Raw genomic sequence first — 14,811 nt, forward strand, 5'->3', positions numbered from 1 at the left:
CAGCCCTGATGGGGACAGGCTGGGGTCCCCTCCTGCCCCCAGCCATCTCACACCCCCAGGCTCCTCTCCTCCAGCGTGTGGAGCAGGTGGGATGGGGTCACCCCACAAAGGGGGTCCTGAGATGTGGCTGAGGGGGACAACAGGAGGAGGGTGCCCAGGGGTGTGGGCTGAGGAGGAGTGTTGGCTTTGACGTCCTCAGTGCATGAACCTGTGACCTTCATGGGGGGCAGGCCCCCCCAGGTTTGCTGGCCCGTGCCCCTGCCATGCTGTGGGATGTCCCCATTAATGCACTGGTGGTGATGTTTCCCCCCTGCTCCCCCTCCCTCCACTCTCCTCCTGGGCAGCACGTGGGCTTTTGGGCCAGGCCCACGAGGTTGCTTTTCCCCAGGGGATGGAGCAGGGTGGCAGGGGTGGGCAGGGGACCCGGTTCCCCCTCCCCAGTCACCAGCCCCTGTGGCATCACTAATTTATCCTCACTGTCTTCCGCCCCACTGTGAGCTCGGGGCTTGGGGCTGTGCCCTCTCTCTGGAATAAGTGCCAAAAGTGTCACTCCTTGTCCCACCCGCTGCAGGCAGCGGGGCCCAGAGCCCGGCAGCACCCACACTGCAGGCAGCGGGGCCCAGAGCCCGGCAGCACCCACACTGCAGGCAGCGGGGCCCAGAGCCCGGCAGCACCCACACTGCAGGCAGCGGGGCAGCACAGCGGGGCCGCTGGGGCCGAGCCCCGGGCCAGGATGAGGCCGCGCCGCCGGCGAAGCGGGAGCGCCGGGGGCTGCGGGGGGGCCCCGCTCTCCGCGCTGTCTGTGGGCACCGGGTGCCCGTTTCCTCCCGGCACTTCCTCCACCGCCCCGCGACCGCCGCGGCCACGCCTGGGCGAGCAGCCGCCCCTGGCACCTGCGGGCGCGGGTTCCGCCGCCCCCCCACCCCCCCAGCCCGACCCGGAGCCGCCGACCCCGCTCTTCCACCCGGGAGCGGCGCGGCCCAAACCGGGAGACGGACACAGACCCGCCCCCCCCTCCGCGGGTCACGGACCGTCACGGACCGCCCCGGCCCCGAGCCCCGGCCCCCGCCGGCTGCCTGCCCGGAGCCGCGGCACCCACCCCGGCCCTTCGCCCCGCCGCGACCCGGCCCAGGCGGGGTCCCGGAGCCCCCCGGCCCCGCACTGACCGGAGCCGCCGCCGCCGCCCTCCTCCTCCTCCTGTATCCCGCCGCCGCCGCTCCGGCCCCGCCCGCGTGACGAAGGCGCCGAGACCACCGTGGGCGGCACCAGCCCAGCCCCTGCACCCTTATCCCTGCACCCTTATCGCCGCCCCTCCCCTTATCGTCGCCCCCCCCCTTATCACCGCCCTCCCCGGCCGGCCCCGCCCCACCGATCAGAGCAGCCGGTTCACAGACACCGACAGTTTATTGTCACGGTCCGGCGGCCCCGAGCCCGCGGGGACCGGCCACCGCCTCCAGCGCTCAGCGTGGGGTCGGGTCGGGCGGGGAGCGGATGGGGAGGGGAAGGGGGGGGGAACTGAGGGTTTCACTGCAACAGGCAGAGGGGAAAGGGGGGGAATGAGGGGGGTGAGGGGTCCCAACCAGGGATGGAGCAGAATCACAGAATCGTCTGGGTTGGAAAAGACCTTGAAGCTCCTCCAGTCCAACCATCAGCCTCACAGTGACAGTTCCCAACTCCACCAGATCCCTCAGCGCTGGGTCAACCCGACTCTTGAACACCTCCAGGGATGGGGACTGAGGGGGCACTCGATCCCCTCGTCTAGATCATCAATAAAGATGTTAAACAGGAGTGGCCCCAAAACCGAGCCCTGGGGGACACCACTCGTGAGAGCAGGAGGTCAAGAGGGGCTGGAGCCAGGCCCAGGGGAGCAGCCGCAGCCCCGGGGCGGTGGTTGGCCCAGGAACCTCCCAGGAGCCCCCGAGATTTAAAGTCCAGGCTGGGGGGTGGGGGCGAAGGGGCTGCTCCAGGCCCAGAGGAGATGGTGGAGGGGCCTGGATGGGGCGGTCAGAGCTCGAGAGGCCCCTGCTCAGCTGGAGGGGAGCGGGCATTTGGAATGGATTGCCCAGGGAGGTGGTGGAGTCCCCATCCCTGGAGGTGTTTAAGAGTAGGGTCGATACAGCGCTGAGGGATCTGGTGTAGATGGGAACTGGCAGTGCTAGGTTAATGGTTGGACTAGATGATCTTCAAGGTCCTTTCCAACCTAGTTGATTCTGTGATTCTGGGGAGCCGCCCCGAGGAGGGGAGGGCAGGGGATGGACGCCAAGCACGGCGTGACCCCAGCGCTGGGGCCCTGGCGACACGCGGGGTCAGCGTCCCCACCGCTCCCCGGCCCGTCCTTGACCCGGGACTGCTCCGTTCGCCCGCTGGGGGACCTGGGAGGAAAGGGCGGCGTTAGCACCCCGCCGGGCAGCTGCCCCCCTCCCTGCCCGCCCTGGGGCTCACTCACCTCAGGGCTGGGGGCTCAGGCTGGAGGACTTGGGAGAACACAACCCGCGTTTGTCCTGCTGCTGCGGGAAGGGCCTGAAGCGCTGTGTCTCCTGCTTCATTTGTCTGCTCTTCTTTACCTGTGCAGGGGCAGGAAGGCTCTTGGGCTCAGACTGCAGAGTCCCCCCCCAGCCTCCTCCCGCCCACCCCAGCCCGGGACGGGGCCAGCACCCACCTTCCCTGTGTCAAACTCCTCGTCCCACTTGTCAATGATGGTCTCGCTCCGGGGCCATGTCACATCCCGAATGGCATCCTGGCTGACGGCTGAGGCCCCGCCGTACCAGGCCAAGACTGCGGAGCAGTACGGTCAGGGGGGGAGCAGCCCACTCTGTGGCACCCCCCAACAGCCCCTCGGCCGGCTCCAGGAGCCCCCGCAGCCACCTGCACTGGAGCTGGGGGGAGCTCAGGTCCCAGCACCGAGGGCTCTGCCCACGTCCGGGGCTCAAGGCCAGGGAGCCACGTGGCTGTTTGCCCACCCAGGCGAGCGGGGATTACCTTGTCTGCCATAAGCCTTGTCCAAGGACTCCCTGAGTAGCTCCTCCACCACGCTGGACACCGACAGCTTCCCGGGTGCTACTCCAGCCCCACAGTCATCTCCAGCCTGGCCAAGCCGGTCACGGGCTGCCCCTGCGGAAACAGGCGGGGTGAGGACAAGCCGCAGGCAGCTCCTGTGTTGCCCCATTGCCAAGGCAGATCTTGCCCCAGGAGACGCTGTCGGGACTAACAAGATCTCCCCAAGGCGTTGGGGCAGGGAGGAGCTGGGGGGTAAATCTTCACCCCAGGGGAGCACACCCTCAGGCAGGGTGCAAGCGGGCAGCTCCCCGCCACCAGCAGCACACAGGCCTGCGGCAGCTCAGCCAGGGACAGGGGCAGGGAGACGGGCACCCACCGGGCCGTTGTGGGGACCAGTAAGCGCTGGGGACTGCACCCCAGTGCTCCGAGGGGCTGCGTGGGAAGGGGAGCGGGCAGGGTGGAGGCACACGGCCGTACCTGGGCTGCTGTCCGTGGCACAGCATTTGTGGGCAGCTGGCAGCTCCAGGCTCAGGCTGCTGAGGATTTCCCTCCACTTGCGCTTGCGCTGGTCGCTCTCTCCACCCTCAGGCGCCACAGTCCGCTGCCGCTTTGTGCTTGGCGGCTCCGATTCGGCCTCCCTAGAGCTGGGGAAGGCAGCCAGGGTCAGGCCGCGCCGGCCAGGCCCGAGGGGGATGTCTGAGCTCCCCGCAGGGCAATGGGGGACAGGGACGCCTGCGCCCCAGCGCTGTGCTCGGGGAGGGGGGAGCCACCCTCAGCCTGCTCCGTGCAGCCGGTGGCAGCGCAGGGAGCCAGCCCGCAGGCAGAGCGGAGGTGTGACCCCAGCCCCTCACCTGCCCGAGGACAGTGTCCCACTGCAGCACCCTCCTGCCTCCTCCATCCTCCTCTCCCTCTTCTTCTTCTTGAGGCAAGAGGTGGGCTCCATGCCCAGGTGACTTCTGGGCTCCCACACTTGCAGCTTGGGCCTGCTCTCCAGCTCCTGACAGCCCGGCCCATTCCCAACACTGCTGGGGCCCTTGTCCACCGCCGCCTTCTCTGCGAGGGGCACTGAGCTCTCCTGAGGGAGATGGTTCTTCTTCGACTTCTTTTTGTGGGGCTTGAAGACTTCATCCTTGCCCTTCTCAGCCAGAGCGCCAGGGCTGTCCTCTGCTCCATGATGGCGCTTTTGCCCCTTCTTTTTGGAGAAGCCAGAGGTGACCTGGCCGAGCCCCTTCTCCTTGCTGTGGGGAGGAAGGTGGTGTGAAGGGTGGGCAGTGCAACCATTGGTCAGGGGGGAGGCTGGGAGCTGAGGGGCTGAGTCGAAGATGAAGCTGGAGGAAGGCTTTTCACTACTGGGCAGTTTGAGAGCCAATGAGGACAGTCTGAAGGACAGGAAAAGAGGCTGACATGATCTGAAAGGCAGGTCAGGAGCGGGAGCCCCTCTCTTCCTCCCCACCCCGAGCTGCAGGAGCTCAGCACCCAACTGCTGCCATCTCTGCCACGAAATGTGAATCAGACCCCGCTCCCAGGGCAGCAGCTGCAGGCGCAGAGCGACCCTGCACCTGCCCAGGGCCAGCCACACGCGGGGCACACGCTGTCCCACCAGGGATTAGGCAAGGGTGAGCCAACACTCAGAGAAACCACCTTGCTTCTAGAACCCAGAGCAAGCCCAGCCAGCCCAGGAGAGCAGGAGAGCCGGCTGCCAAAATTGCCCCCAAGCCAGCTGCGACACCGGACAGTCGCCTGGTGGAGCTGCCCAGGGCTGCGACCGGAGCCCGGCAGCGACTGGCACCGCTTACCTCGACTTGCCGGAAGGCTGCGGAGCAGAGTCGGGGGGGGTGGTGGTCGTGGCCGTGGTGCGGTCACTCAGTGCCTGGCGGTCGCTTCCGCTCGCCTTCTGCGGAGCGTTGCCCTGCAGGTATTGACAGAAATAAAAACTTGGTGGTCTAAAGAAAAGATGTTTCTGTGAGCCCAGGGGGGAAAATAAAAAGGGGAGCCCAGAGAAAGGGGAGGGGAACAGACACAGCTGAACATTTCAGCTGTGCCGGTTTGGAGCCTTTGGGGGCAGCCGGCTTGGCACCGGGGCCTGCAGGGAGCCCCGTGCCACAGCCTCTTTCCTGAGAGGTGTGGGAGCTGCTGGTTCCCTTCTTGGCCTTCTGGGACGCTTCGGCCACCTTCCCCGCTGCACTGTGCTCCAGGCTGGCAGCTTTGCTGCGGGACAAGTCCTTCTCCAGGGGGCTGGTGTTTGCCTCGCGGCCACGGGACTTCTGGCCGGGGCTGGGCTCCAGCAGCAGCTTGGATGAGGTACACAGCTGCTCGCCCCCCAGGGATTTCTGCCAGCGCGGCCCCTCTTTGGCCCCTTTTGCGTTGCAGAGTCCCTGAACTGCTTTGAGCACAGCAGGCAGCTTCGGGGAGGGGAGCAGCTTCTCGGCCCCCCGGGCTGTGCCATTGGGCAGCGCGGTGGCCATGTGTGTGGCTTTGAGGGGCAGTTTAGGTGACAGGGACCCAGTGGGCAGCTTCTGCGAAGCAACTCCATTTGGCACCTTCGGCTTCTCAAACTCGTCAGGGGTCAGAAGAATTCTCATCTTGTCCGGATCCGGCAGCTGCTTCTTCAGCAGCAGGTCTGGTTTCTAGACGGAGAGAGGAGAGGTTCAGCACGGAGAGAATTCAAGGAGCCAGGGACAGAGCGATACCGCCCTCCGCGTCCCTCCCCAGGCCCACACAGGAACCCTCGGCTCAGCAGGACCCCTCCCGCTCGCAGCACGGACGGAGGGGCAGCGGCTCCCAGCCCCCAGGACTCACCCAGCCCAGCAGCGAGGAGGACATGGGCCCATTGGACACTTTCTGGGCCTGACCAGAGACGCTGCTGGTGAGGGCAGTTGGCTCCAGGTTGGAGATAACTTTGGCCATGCGCTCCTCCAAGCCCTTCCCGGGGTTGGGGGTTCTGTCGAAGGCAGAGAAGCACACGTGTTAACCACGGGGGTTTGAGCAACTGAACGCTCTCGTCAGAGACGCACACAAGAAACAGGAGCCAGAAGCCCCGAGAGCTGAGGTGCTCTGGATCTACAGCAAAACCATGACAAGGGGCTGGACCTCTCCCTGCCACGCTCCCCCGAGCCGGCGCATGCACACGGGTGTGGGGCTACCTGGGCCGAGCTCCGTCCCCCAGCCACGCAGGGGCCACCCGCCCTGTCCCACGGGCTGCGGGACAGGCCGCTCTCACCTCACGTAGAACAGCATGTAGGCCTGCTGGTTGAGGACCACTTTGATGTTGCTGGAGCGGACCACGTCGTCGTTCATTTGGTACCACTGCCCATTGCTGGCCTGTGGAAGGAGAAGGAACAGGGTCAGGCTGTGCTGGGGACCCTCCTGGCACGAAGAGCAGCAGGAACAGCACCCGCTGGCAGAGCTCCGCTCCCCAAAACCCACAGGCAGCCCAGGGCAGGCAAGGGGACTCTGCTAGAGAGGATCTCCACGATTCCAGAGCGCAGCCTGTACCCCCGCCCAGTGCTCCACACCACACGCATCTGCTGAGCACCCTCCTTTCTGTGCAACACAGGGACCCCCGAGCACCCGCCAGCCCCCAGCCCGCAGCGGGTCCCAGGAGCGCGCCCTGGGCTCACCTTCACGTAGCAGTAATAATGCCCCACGTGGCAGCTGTAGCCAGCGTGCACCAGCACCGCGTAGAGCGAGTACATGACGGGGTCCCCCTTCTCCGACATGTAAGGGCGGATGTCCAAGAACTCGGGGTACGCCACGTCCTGCGGAGAGAGGACACCTCAGGAGCCCACACAGCAGACGCTTTCTGGCTACAGCAGGAGCAGCTCAGCTGTCCTGAGAGTCCCATCTCTCGAGCGGAGGGTCCCGCTCTCCCCAGGCAGAGGCCGTAGGGAGGAAGACGCCAGGATGGGCCCCAGTCCCACCGCAGAGCTCGCACCGCATGCAGGACCACCCTCCGCCCTGCTCCGGGCAGCAGGGCCTCGGGTCGGGGCCAGCCCCAGCTCAGCAGTGCCGGGCACTCACCTTTGTGATTTTGCCTCCACCAAAGTCAGAAAAACGCTTCAGCGAGAGCGTGAGGACGTTGGAGGCTCGGTAGATCGTGAAGCGTTTGCAGGCCAAAACTTTCTGCTTGCATCTGCACAGGAAGAGCTTGAGCTAGTCGAGCTGTTCCACCACCCAGCTGATTGCCAGCCCTGGGCAAGTGGCAACCCTTCGGAAATGGCCCTGCTGACACCAGCCACCACTCCAGGGCACCCGCTCGCGGCCACATCTCCCGGCCCAGCTCCTCCTCGTGAGGACCTCACGGTTTGGCCATGGAGCGGGTAGAGAAGCCCCCCCGACCTGCGGCAGGCTTTCTTTCCTCCTGCTTCCCACCAGCACGCCCGCGGCCCCGCGCCACCCGTGGCCCCACACTCACTGGGCACAGCTGTAGGCGTTGTCCCCGGCCAGCAACTCCAGCTTCACAAACTGCTCCAGCGCCTGCTTGATGTTGCTGCTTTGCTGCAAGGGCAGAGGAGAGGTCAGAGCACCAGCGGCCTGTCCACGCCACAGCCTGGCTCCCTGCTGAGACGCTGGCCCCGAGAGGGAGCGCAGAGCACGAGCAGGGGCCACAGGCTACAGCAAAGCCCCGAGCCCGCCGCCAGCGAGGCACTGGCCAGTGGCCATGAGGGCCGGCGGCACTGCTCCCCACGCCACGGAGCCTCAGCGGAGGAGTCATGGCTCACGCGCGGGCAGTGGGCAAGCTGCCTCTCCCTGCCTGCACCGTGCAGCTTAAGCAGCCTTGAGAGCAGCCCCGGTGCAGCTGCAAGAACATCCCCCGCAAGAGCAGAGCTCCTCCCCACCCCGACCCTGCCGCTGTACCTCGATCTCCAGCGCCATGTCCAGGTAAGGCTCGTAGGTGTCCGAAACGGCCTCACACTCCACACACTTCACTGCAAAAGAGCGAGCGATGAGCACACCCCAGCACAACACCCGCGCCTGCCACCACCCCAGCACAGCACGGGCAGCTGCGGCATCCCCCCGCCGGGCTCCGGGACGCGAGCGCTGGGATGCCCAGCCTGGCAAGGAGGGCAAGTCCACTACGGGAGGGGACAGCGAGCGCTCCTAGGGAGCTGGCAACACGGGCTCCCTCGCTGGTGGCAACGGGCTGGGGACCCACAGCCAACAGCGTTTTCCATCGCCACGACAAGGATCACGACCCACGGGTACCGCAAGACCGACCAGCTGCAGCTCCGGATAATTTACACACGTGCAGCAATTTTCCCCAAAGATTTTCACTGTGAGGCTCTCGGGGAAAGAGCAGCCCGGAGAGTCACAGGCCCAGGACCTGGCAGCCAGCACTCACCACGGGACCGCAGGGAACCGCCAAAGATCTGGTGAACCAGCGTCGTGGCCTGGCTCTGGTGATCCAACCTAGAGAGAGCGACACTGGATCTCACACCCCCCTCCTGCAACGGCCACCCCAGTGGCCTCAGGGCAGCTCCCCCGCGCGCTCCGGCCCCGCAGAGCTCGGGCAGCCGCAGCCTCCGCCCGTCTGCTCTGCCTGCGCCGCAGCTCATGGGGCGGCACCAGGCTCCGGCCCGCACCTGCCCCTGGAAGGAGCAGAAACTCGCGGCCGGAGCTCAGAGCTGGGCTCTGCAGAGGCAAGGCAGCTGCCCGGGATGGGGGGCCCCGGGGAGAGCTGCCCCCCGCCAGCCGCAGAGCTGGGGCTGAGCCGGCGGGCACGCCTGGATTCCCCGGCAACTGGGGCAGGATCCAAACCCAGAGCAGCCTCGGGATCCGGGGACAGGACCACAGCTACGCCGCGCGGAGGAGCGGGGAGAAGGCAGACAACAGCCCAGAGCTGTGTCGCAGAGGGGCAGAGCTGGGCCACCCACCCCAGCACCTCCCTCCCTGAGTCCGACCCGGGGGACACGTCCACCCCAGAGTCCCCTCCCGCGGGCGCAGGGCACCAGCGACGGGCGGGCAGAGGCCCCACGTACTTGGCACAGCGGCTCAGGCAGGCCTTCTGCATGGCGTCGATGGTGTAACGCAGGAACTCGTGCGCGTCCTCCTGCCTCCCGAAGCAGATGTGCTGGGCGATGTCTGCAGGAGAGGGAGGAATCAGCCCCGGCACGTGCGGCAGCAGGGGCAGGCCCTCCCTCCCTCGGGGCAGGGACTCTGGGGTTTGAGCCCCCTCAACCCAAACCAGAGTCGGAGCCATGCTGGCCGTGGGGAAGCCCCAGGCAGCCCATGAAGTCGCCAGCCCCTGGCAGGCTCAGTGAGTCATCTCAGAAGTGCCTCTGCCAAGACCTGCCCCGATCTCAAAGGTTCTGCTCCTGCACTAGTCACTGCCCTCCTGCAGGGCTACGGGAGGGGTGGGGCAACCATCCTTACTCTTGAGGTTTCGGATGAAGGACACCGGCTTTATTGTGTTCCCGCTGGAGCCAAAAGCCTGGATCGTGTGGCTCTGCATGATGCACATCATGCAAAAGCCTTCTTGGTGACCTGGAGCAGGAGAGGAGAGGATGTTGGGGACGGACCCAAGACAGATGGAGGCAGTACAGTGGACAGGGGGCTCTCTGGTCCAACGCGGCTCAGCCACGCTCAGTTTTCCCTATGAGCTCTGCGCTACAGCAGAGCTCTGGGGCATCCCGGGTACGCAGGGACCACCCCAGCTGGCGCAGCCCGAGTCACAGCAGCAGCCCCCGCAACCCCCCCAGACAAGGCAGCATCCACGTGGATGGAAAACAGGTCACAGGGACCAGCTGAAGGAGCCTACAGGTCAGCCCCGAGGGGCAGGTCCCCCCGGAGCCCTAAGGACAGGGCTGCCAGCCCTGCGTGCTCCCCTTGGTCACAGCTTGGAGCAGTGGCCCCCAGGCTCCCTTTTCAAGCCACCCCTCAATGGCAGCTGTACGCAGCCTCCTGCCCCCACAGGCAGGGGCTGCTTGGGGCCCGCAGGAAGCCAGCAGAGCCCATTAGACCCATCTTAGTCCCAGCTACACCCAGCCGAGATAAAGCCCCTGCCAGACACAAGGATGCAGTGCTCGGGACCCCTGCTAAGGCCAGGACGAACGAGCCGTACGCAGGAACGGCCTCTCGACGCAGAAACGGGCAGGAGGGAGCAGAGAAGGTGCATCCCGACACCCGCACGGCCCTCGCCAGAGCCATGCCTGGGCGCAGCACCGCGAGCGGGACAGGCAGGCGCTCCTCCTCCTCCTCCTCAGCCCCCCAGCCCCGCTGCCCGCGCCAGGCCTCCCCACTCACAGTTGCGGCCGTGCTCCCGGGAGAGCAGATAGTTGGCGAGCGGCGGCGTGTAGGTCAGGCACTGGATGGTGGCGTTGAGGAAACAAGTGTTCCCCAAGTTGTACAGCCCGGCCCCGACGTGGTGGACACGCTCCCACTTCATGCAGAGGCGCTCCGGGGGGAAAAGCACCTTCTGGGGCGCGGGGATCCCGTCCCCCGGCCCCTCCGGGCCACGGCCGCTGTCTGCGGGGAGCAGGGCGGGGGGTGAGTGGCAGGGTGGGGGGTGCAGGGGTGTTCCCTCTGGCCCTCGCTACCTACCCTGCCTGCCGGAGGGGTCCTGCTTGGCACGGTCCTGCTTGGCACGGTCTGGCTCGGCACGGTCCAGCTCGTCACGGTCCGGCTCGTCACGGTCCTGTTCGGGATGGTCCCGCTCAGCACGGTCCCGCCTCGGCGCTGGGCTGGCGGGCGGTGGCCTCGGGGCAGGGGCTCAGCACCTGGTACTTGTCCCGCAGCAGCTCCCACGGGCTGGCGTTGTCGCAGGTGCCGGGCTCGACCTCCACCTGCTGCAGCGGCTCCGCCTCCTCGCCCGCCTCCGGGCCCGGCCTCAGCGCCTCCGTCCGCTTCTCCGCCATCGGCATGTCGGGGCCCGGCGGCCCCGGCTGGGGGGAGGCAGTGGCCGGTTGAACGGGGGCACCGGCCGCTCCGCTCCCGCGGCGGGGCAGCGCGCTGCCGGGGCAACGGGCCGCGGCCCACGTCCCGCAGGGGCCCGGGGCTGGGGGGGGCACGTCCCCGACCACTGTCGCCACGGACACCGCGTCCTCCCGACCGCGACCCTCAGCGCTGCCCGCCGCGCTGCATCTGGCCCGCCCGGTACCGGCGGCTGGAGCGCAAGCCCCGAACCCGGCACCTCCCGATCTCGGGCCCGACACGTCCCGTCCCATCCCCAGCCCCGCTCCCGGTCGCGACAACTCCCGTCCCAGCCCCGCTCTCGGTCCCGGTCCCGGCACTTCCCGGTCCCGGTCTCGACACCTCCTGTCCCATCGCCAACCCCGCTCCCGGTCCCGACAACTCCTGTGCCATCCCCAGCCCCACTTTCGGTCTCAGTCCCGACACCTCCCGTCCCATCCCGAGCCCCCGTCCCGGTCCCGGCACCTCCCGGTGACGGTCCCGGTCCCGACACGTCCCGTCCCGTCCCGTCCCATCCCCAGCCCCGCTCCCGACACCTCCCGCTCCCGCTCCCTCCCGTCCCCTCCGTCCCCGGCTGCACTCACCATCCGGGTCGCCGCCACCTCGGCGTGCACGTGTAGTACAGGAACCGCCCTCCTGTCGCCGCCGCCACACGGAGCTTCCACGCCGGTCCCCGAAGGGGCGGCGCCGGGCAGGGGTCCGCCCCCGCCCGCTCGTGCTCCCTCTCGCTGTCGCTACCGGTCGCTGTCCGTCGCTCTCTCCTCTCTCCTCTCTCCTCTCTCCTCTCCCTACTCTCTACTCGCTCCTTCTCCGTCTGTGTCCTGCCGCGGACTGTCGCCCCCCAACCAGACCCCGCGGGGGACACGGTGGCCGCGGCAACCGTCGCCAGGTGGGGGCACTGTTGCGTCACTTAGACAAAAGCGCGGCCCCGCCCCCCGACACCACAGGACACGCCCCCCGTTACACCCCGCGGGCGGCGCTACCGGGAGCGGCCGCGCCGGGACCCGACTTAATCCTGGGCGGGACCCGGGGGATGAGCCGAGCCGAGCCGGGCCGAGCCGAGCCGGGCCGAGCCGAGCCGAGCCGAGCCGGAGGAGCGGCGCCACCGCTCTCCAGTGCCCGGGAGCTGCCGGCGCGGCCCCGGCGGAACAGAAATTACAGCACAGGGACCGCGGAGCCGGTGGCAAAACAAGTGGAAATTAATAAACTCCGAGACAGACTAGAGCAGAGACAGGAGTAAATGGCACCTGTGATACAGCCGTACAGTAAGCGAACGGGCCTCCTATATGGGAGCGATTAGAGCTTGGGTTTTTTTCCTTTCAATTTTTCTCTTTAATACGTTGGAATGGCCCAGACTGGTCCAGGACGACCCCTCACACCTGACGGGGACGCACAGCATGAAAACGCCCCGGAGCGGGGCTGCGGGGGGGATTCCCGGGGCGCACGTGCCGGTGCTGCCGTCGTCGTGGACGGGCGGCCCCACGGCCGGCACCGCGCGGTGTGGGAACGGCTCAGAGAAAAGCGGGACCCGAGGGGTGCGGGAGGGTTCGCCGGAGGGGACGGGTTTTCCTGCGGCTGCGTTGCTGCCCGCGCCCGGCCGGGTGCCGGGATCCATCTTCCCGTTGCCGGTGAGGAGGGAGCTCGGCCGGTGCCGCCGAAGGCCGTGGCCCGGCTCAGCCAGCAGCTGCACGAGGCCATGATGGAAACGCTCTGCACCCACACAGCCGGAGCTCCTGCCCCCGGTGCCGTCGAGGGGCAGCTCCCCGCCTGCCCTGCTCCCTGCCTGCCCAGGCTGGTGGGTCTCAGCCCGTCCAACGGCAGCCGAAGGGTCTGGCAGCAGCTCTCCGCCCGTGCAGGCGGCTGTAGGGGGAGCAGACCCCCCGCTCCGTGATGCCGGGGAGGGCGGTGAACCCCACACTCACCTCCGTGTCCCCGTGGGGAGAGGGGCACGTGGGGAGAGGGGCAGCAGTGCCCGGGTGCATGCAGGGATGGGGGGGGTCACCCCAGCCATGCTAACGTGTCCCTCCAGCTTTTCAGGACAAGCAGCTGCGCAGGAGCCACCCGGCCCCACGAGAAGCCCAGAGCCCCTCGCATGCAGCCGGGGGATCTGCCACATGGTACCCCCCCACCCAAGAGCCCCTGGCTGTACCCTTCCTGCACCCCGAAGGGAGGGACGGACGGTGGGTGGGGAGGGGGACAGAGGGGTCCCCGGCGCTGGAGGGCAGCTGGGGACACTGCGGTGGGGAGCGCTGCCTGGCAAGAGCTGCTGGGGTGGCTCCCCCACGGCGGGGCCACTGGTAGACCTGCTACGCAGCCGGGGCAGCTCCCGCCACTCCCGAGGGTTCGGTTCCTTCACAGCTGCCCGGGCACCAGGGCTGAGCGTGGCCCCGGCAGCGGGGTCCCCCCGCACCCTGCTCAGCCCTGCGGGTCCCTGTCCCTGCCCCCTGCATGCGCGCGGCAGCTGCCGCAGCCCGGGGACCCCCGTGGCCGAGCGGATTTTCATGCTGTCTCCAGGAATTGATATCAGCGTGCACCAGTCTAACATCTCGCAGGTTTTTTTTCTACTGGCTACTGGAATGCGCTCGTTTGGCTTAGGGGTCCTCGATGTCGAGAAACTCTTGCTTGGGAGGGGCCGTGCCGCGGTACCAGGCGCACGAGCCCTCGCTCCTCTTGATGCAGGCGTAGTGCTTCACCTGCCGCCCGTCCATGTTGTTCTTCTCCATCGCCCAGTCTGTCCAGAGACACTCGTCCGAGGAGGAGACGAAGCAGGGGATGGAGAGGCGGCACGAGATCTGCGCAAACAGACACCGACACCGTCACCGACCGCCCCGAGGGGGGATGCTGGGGCGGGAGGAATCAGCAACCCCTCCACAGCTCAGTCTCAGCTGCCCCCCCAGCTCTGCACCAGGGATGTGGGGCTGCCCCTGCCCCGCAGGGCCCGGCGGGGACACCAATGGGGTAGGGACGCAGCCACAGCCCTGGGGGACCTGATGGGCTTGTTGGCAGAGGCCAGGCTCCACCCTAGAAAGCATCAGGGACAGTCAGAAGCCACTTTGAGGAGCACCAGACCCAGCATCCCAATCTAGCGAGCTCTTGGAGCTGTTTGGGCCAGCCCAGGGTGGGAGGCTGAGCTCCCCTTTCCCCACCTGGTTTTGTCACACAGATGCTATAGCAAAGGTCACCTCCACTTTGCAGGAGGACACTGCTACCTTAGGACAGACATGTTCATCCAGTGAAAGCAACGTCCCACAGTGGCTGCGGGGTGTGTGTGGAGAGCAGGTCCCCACTGCCCATCCCCATGGAGGAGCACAGGCTCTGCTGATGGCTGTGGCTCCTAAAGAGGGATAGAAAGCCCTTTTTGGGGCTGGGAGGGTGTTTTCTCTGCCTGGTTTACAGTCAGAGCTGCGGTAGCTGCTCGCTCTGTGGCCCTGGTATGGGTCCTGCTGGAGGTGGGGTCAGTGTCGGCCACCCCTCTGCTCCTTCCTCCGGGCTGACACCCCACCATGTCTCCTGTAAGCTCACCAGGGGTGGGTGCTTGATGGGGGGTCACACCTCCAAACTGGCATCCTGTAGGATGGGAGCTTCTGACAGCAGAGAGGGCTGGAGTGGTGGGAACAAGCCTTGCACCCCATTTGGGGACACGTTGCATCCCCCCATGGGGATGCGCTGCTCTGTGCCGTGCTGGGGCAACCCACGGGTTTGGGTGTTCCAGCCCCAAGGAACCAGCAGCACCGTGCTGGGCACGGGGAGAGCTTTGGGGTTCACTGTCACGCTGAGCTGAGAAAACCAGGGGGGCTGCAGGAGGCCAGCTGTTCCCCAGCCCTCCAGCATGGGCAGGGGAGGGAAAATCAGGCTGATGCTCCAGGGGTGGCTCGTTTACCAAAGCCCAGCTTTCCTTGTGGTTTC

At 67.2% G+C, this 14,811-nt stretch overlaps 1 protein-coding gene across 1 annotated transcript; it reads right to left on the reverse strand.

The window, feature by feature from the left end:
• Positions 1-1,385: 1,385 nt before the first annotated feature.
• On the reverse strand, positions 1,386-11,830 carry LOC141951981 (uncharacterized). Its single transcript, XM_074888931.1, has 21 exons — positions 11,490-11,830; positions 10,713-10,877; positions 10,537-10,630; positions 10,240-10,461; positions 9,370-9,480; positions 8,976-9,078; positions 8,339-8,406; positions 7,855-7,925; positions 7,412-7,494; positions 7,018-7,129; positions 6,618-6,755; positions 6,218-6,318; positions 5,797-5,938; positions 5,538-5,624; positions 4,794-4,906; positions 3,849-4,235; positions 3,475-3,641; positions 2,980-3,111; positions 2,660-2,775; positions 2,447-2,564; positions 1,386-2,372 (listed from the first exon to the last, which is right to left on the reverse strand). Exons 1-20 carry the CDS (start codon positions 11,490-11,492, stop codon positions 2,448-2,450), a joined length of 2,532 nt encoding a protein of 843 aa, XP_074745032.1. The 5' UTR covers positions 11,493-11,830; the 3' UTR covers positions 1,386-2,372; position 2,447.
• Positions 11,831-14,811: the final 2,981 nt, after the last annotated feature.

This window comes from Strix uralensis, chromosome 19, assembly GCF_047716275.1.
Source record: "Strix uralensis isolate ZFMK-TIS-50842 chromosome 19, bStrUra1, whole genome shotgun sequence".
Taxonomy (NCBI): Eukaryota; Metazoa; Chordata; class Aves; order Strigiformes; family Strigidae; genus Strix; species Strix uralensis.

Bases quoted from the DNA above. Each gene is read 5' to 3' on its own strand.
- LOC141951981 (XM_074888931.1), bottom strand. The intron at 10,462-10,536 runs GTAGGTAGCGAG...TGCTCCCCGCAG, and splicing joins GGACCCCTCCGGCAGGCAGG to ACAGCGGCCGTGGCCCGGAG. The intron at 5,939-6,217 runs GTGAGAGCGGCC...TGCCTTCGACAG, and splicing joins TACATGCTGTTCTACGTGAG to AACCCCCAACCCCGGGAAGG.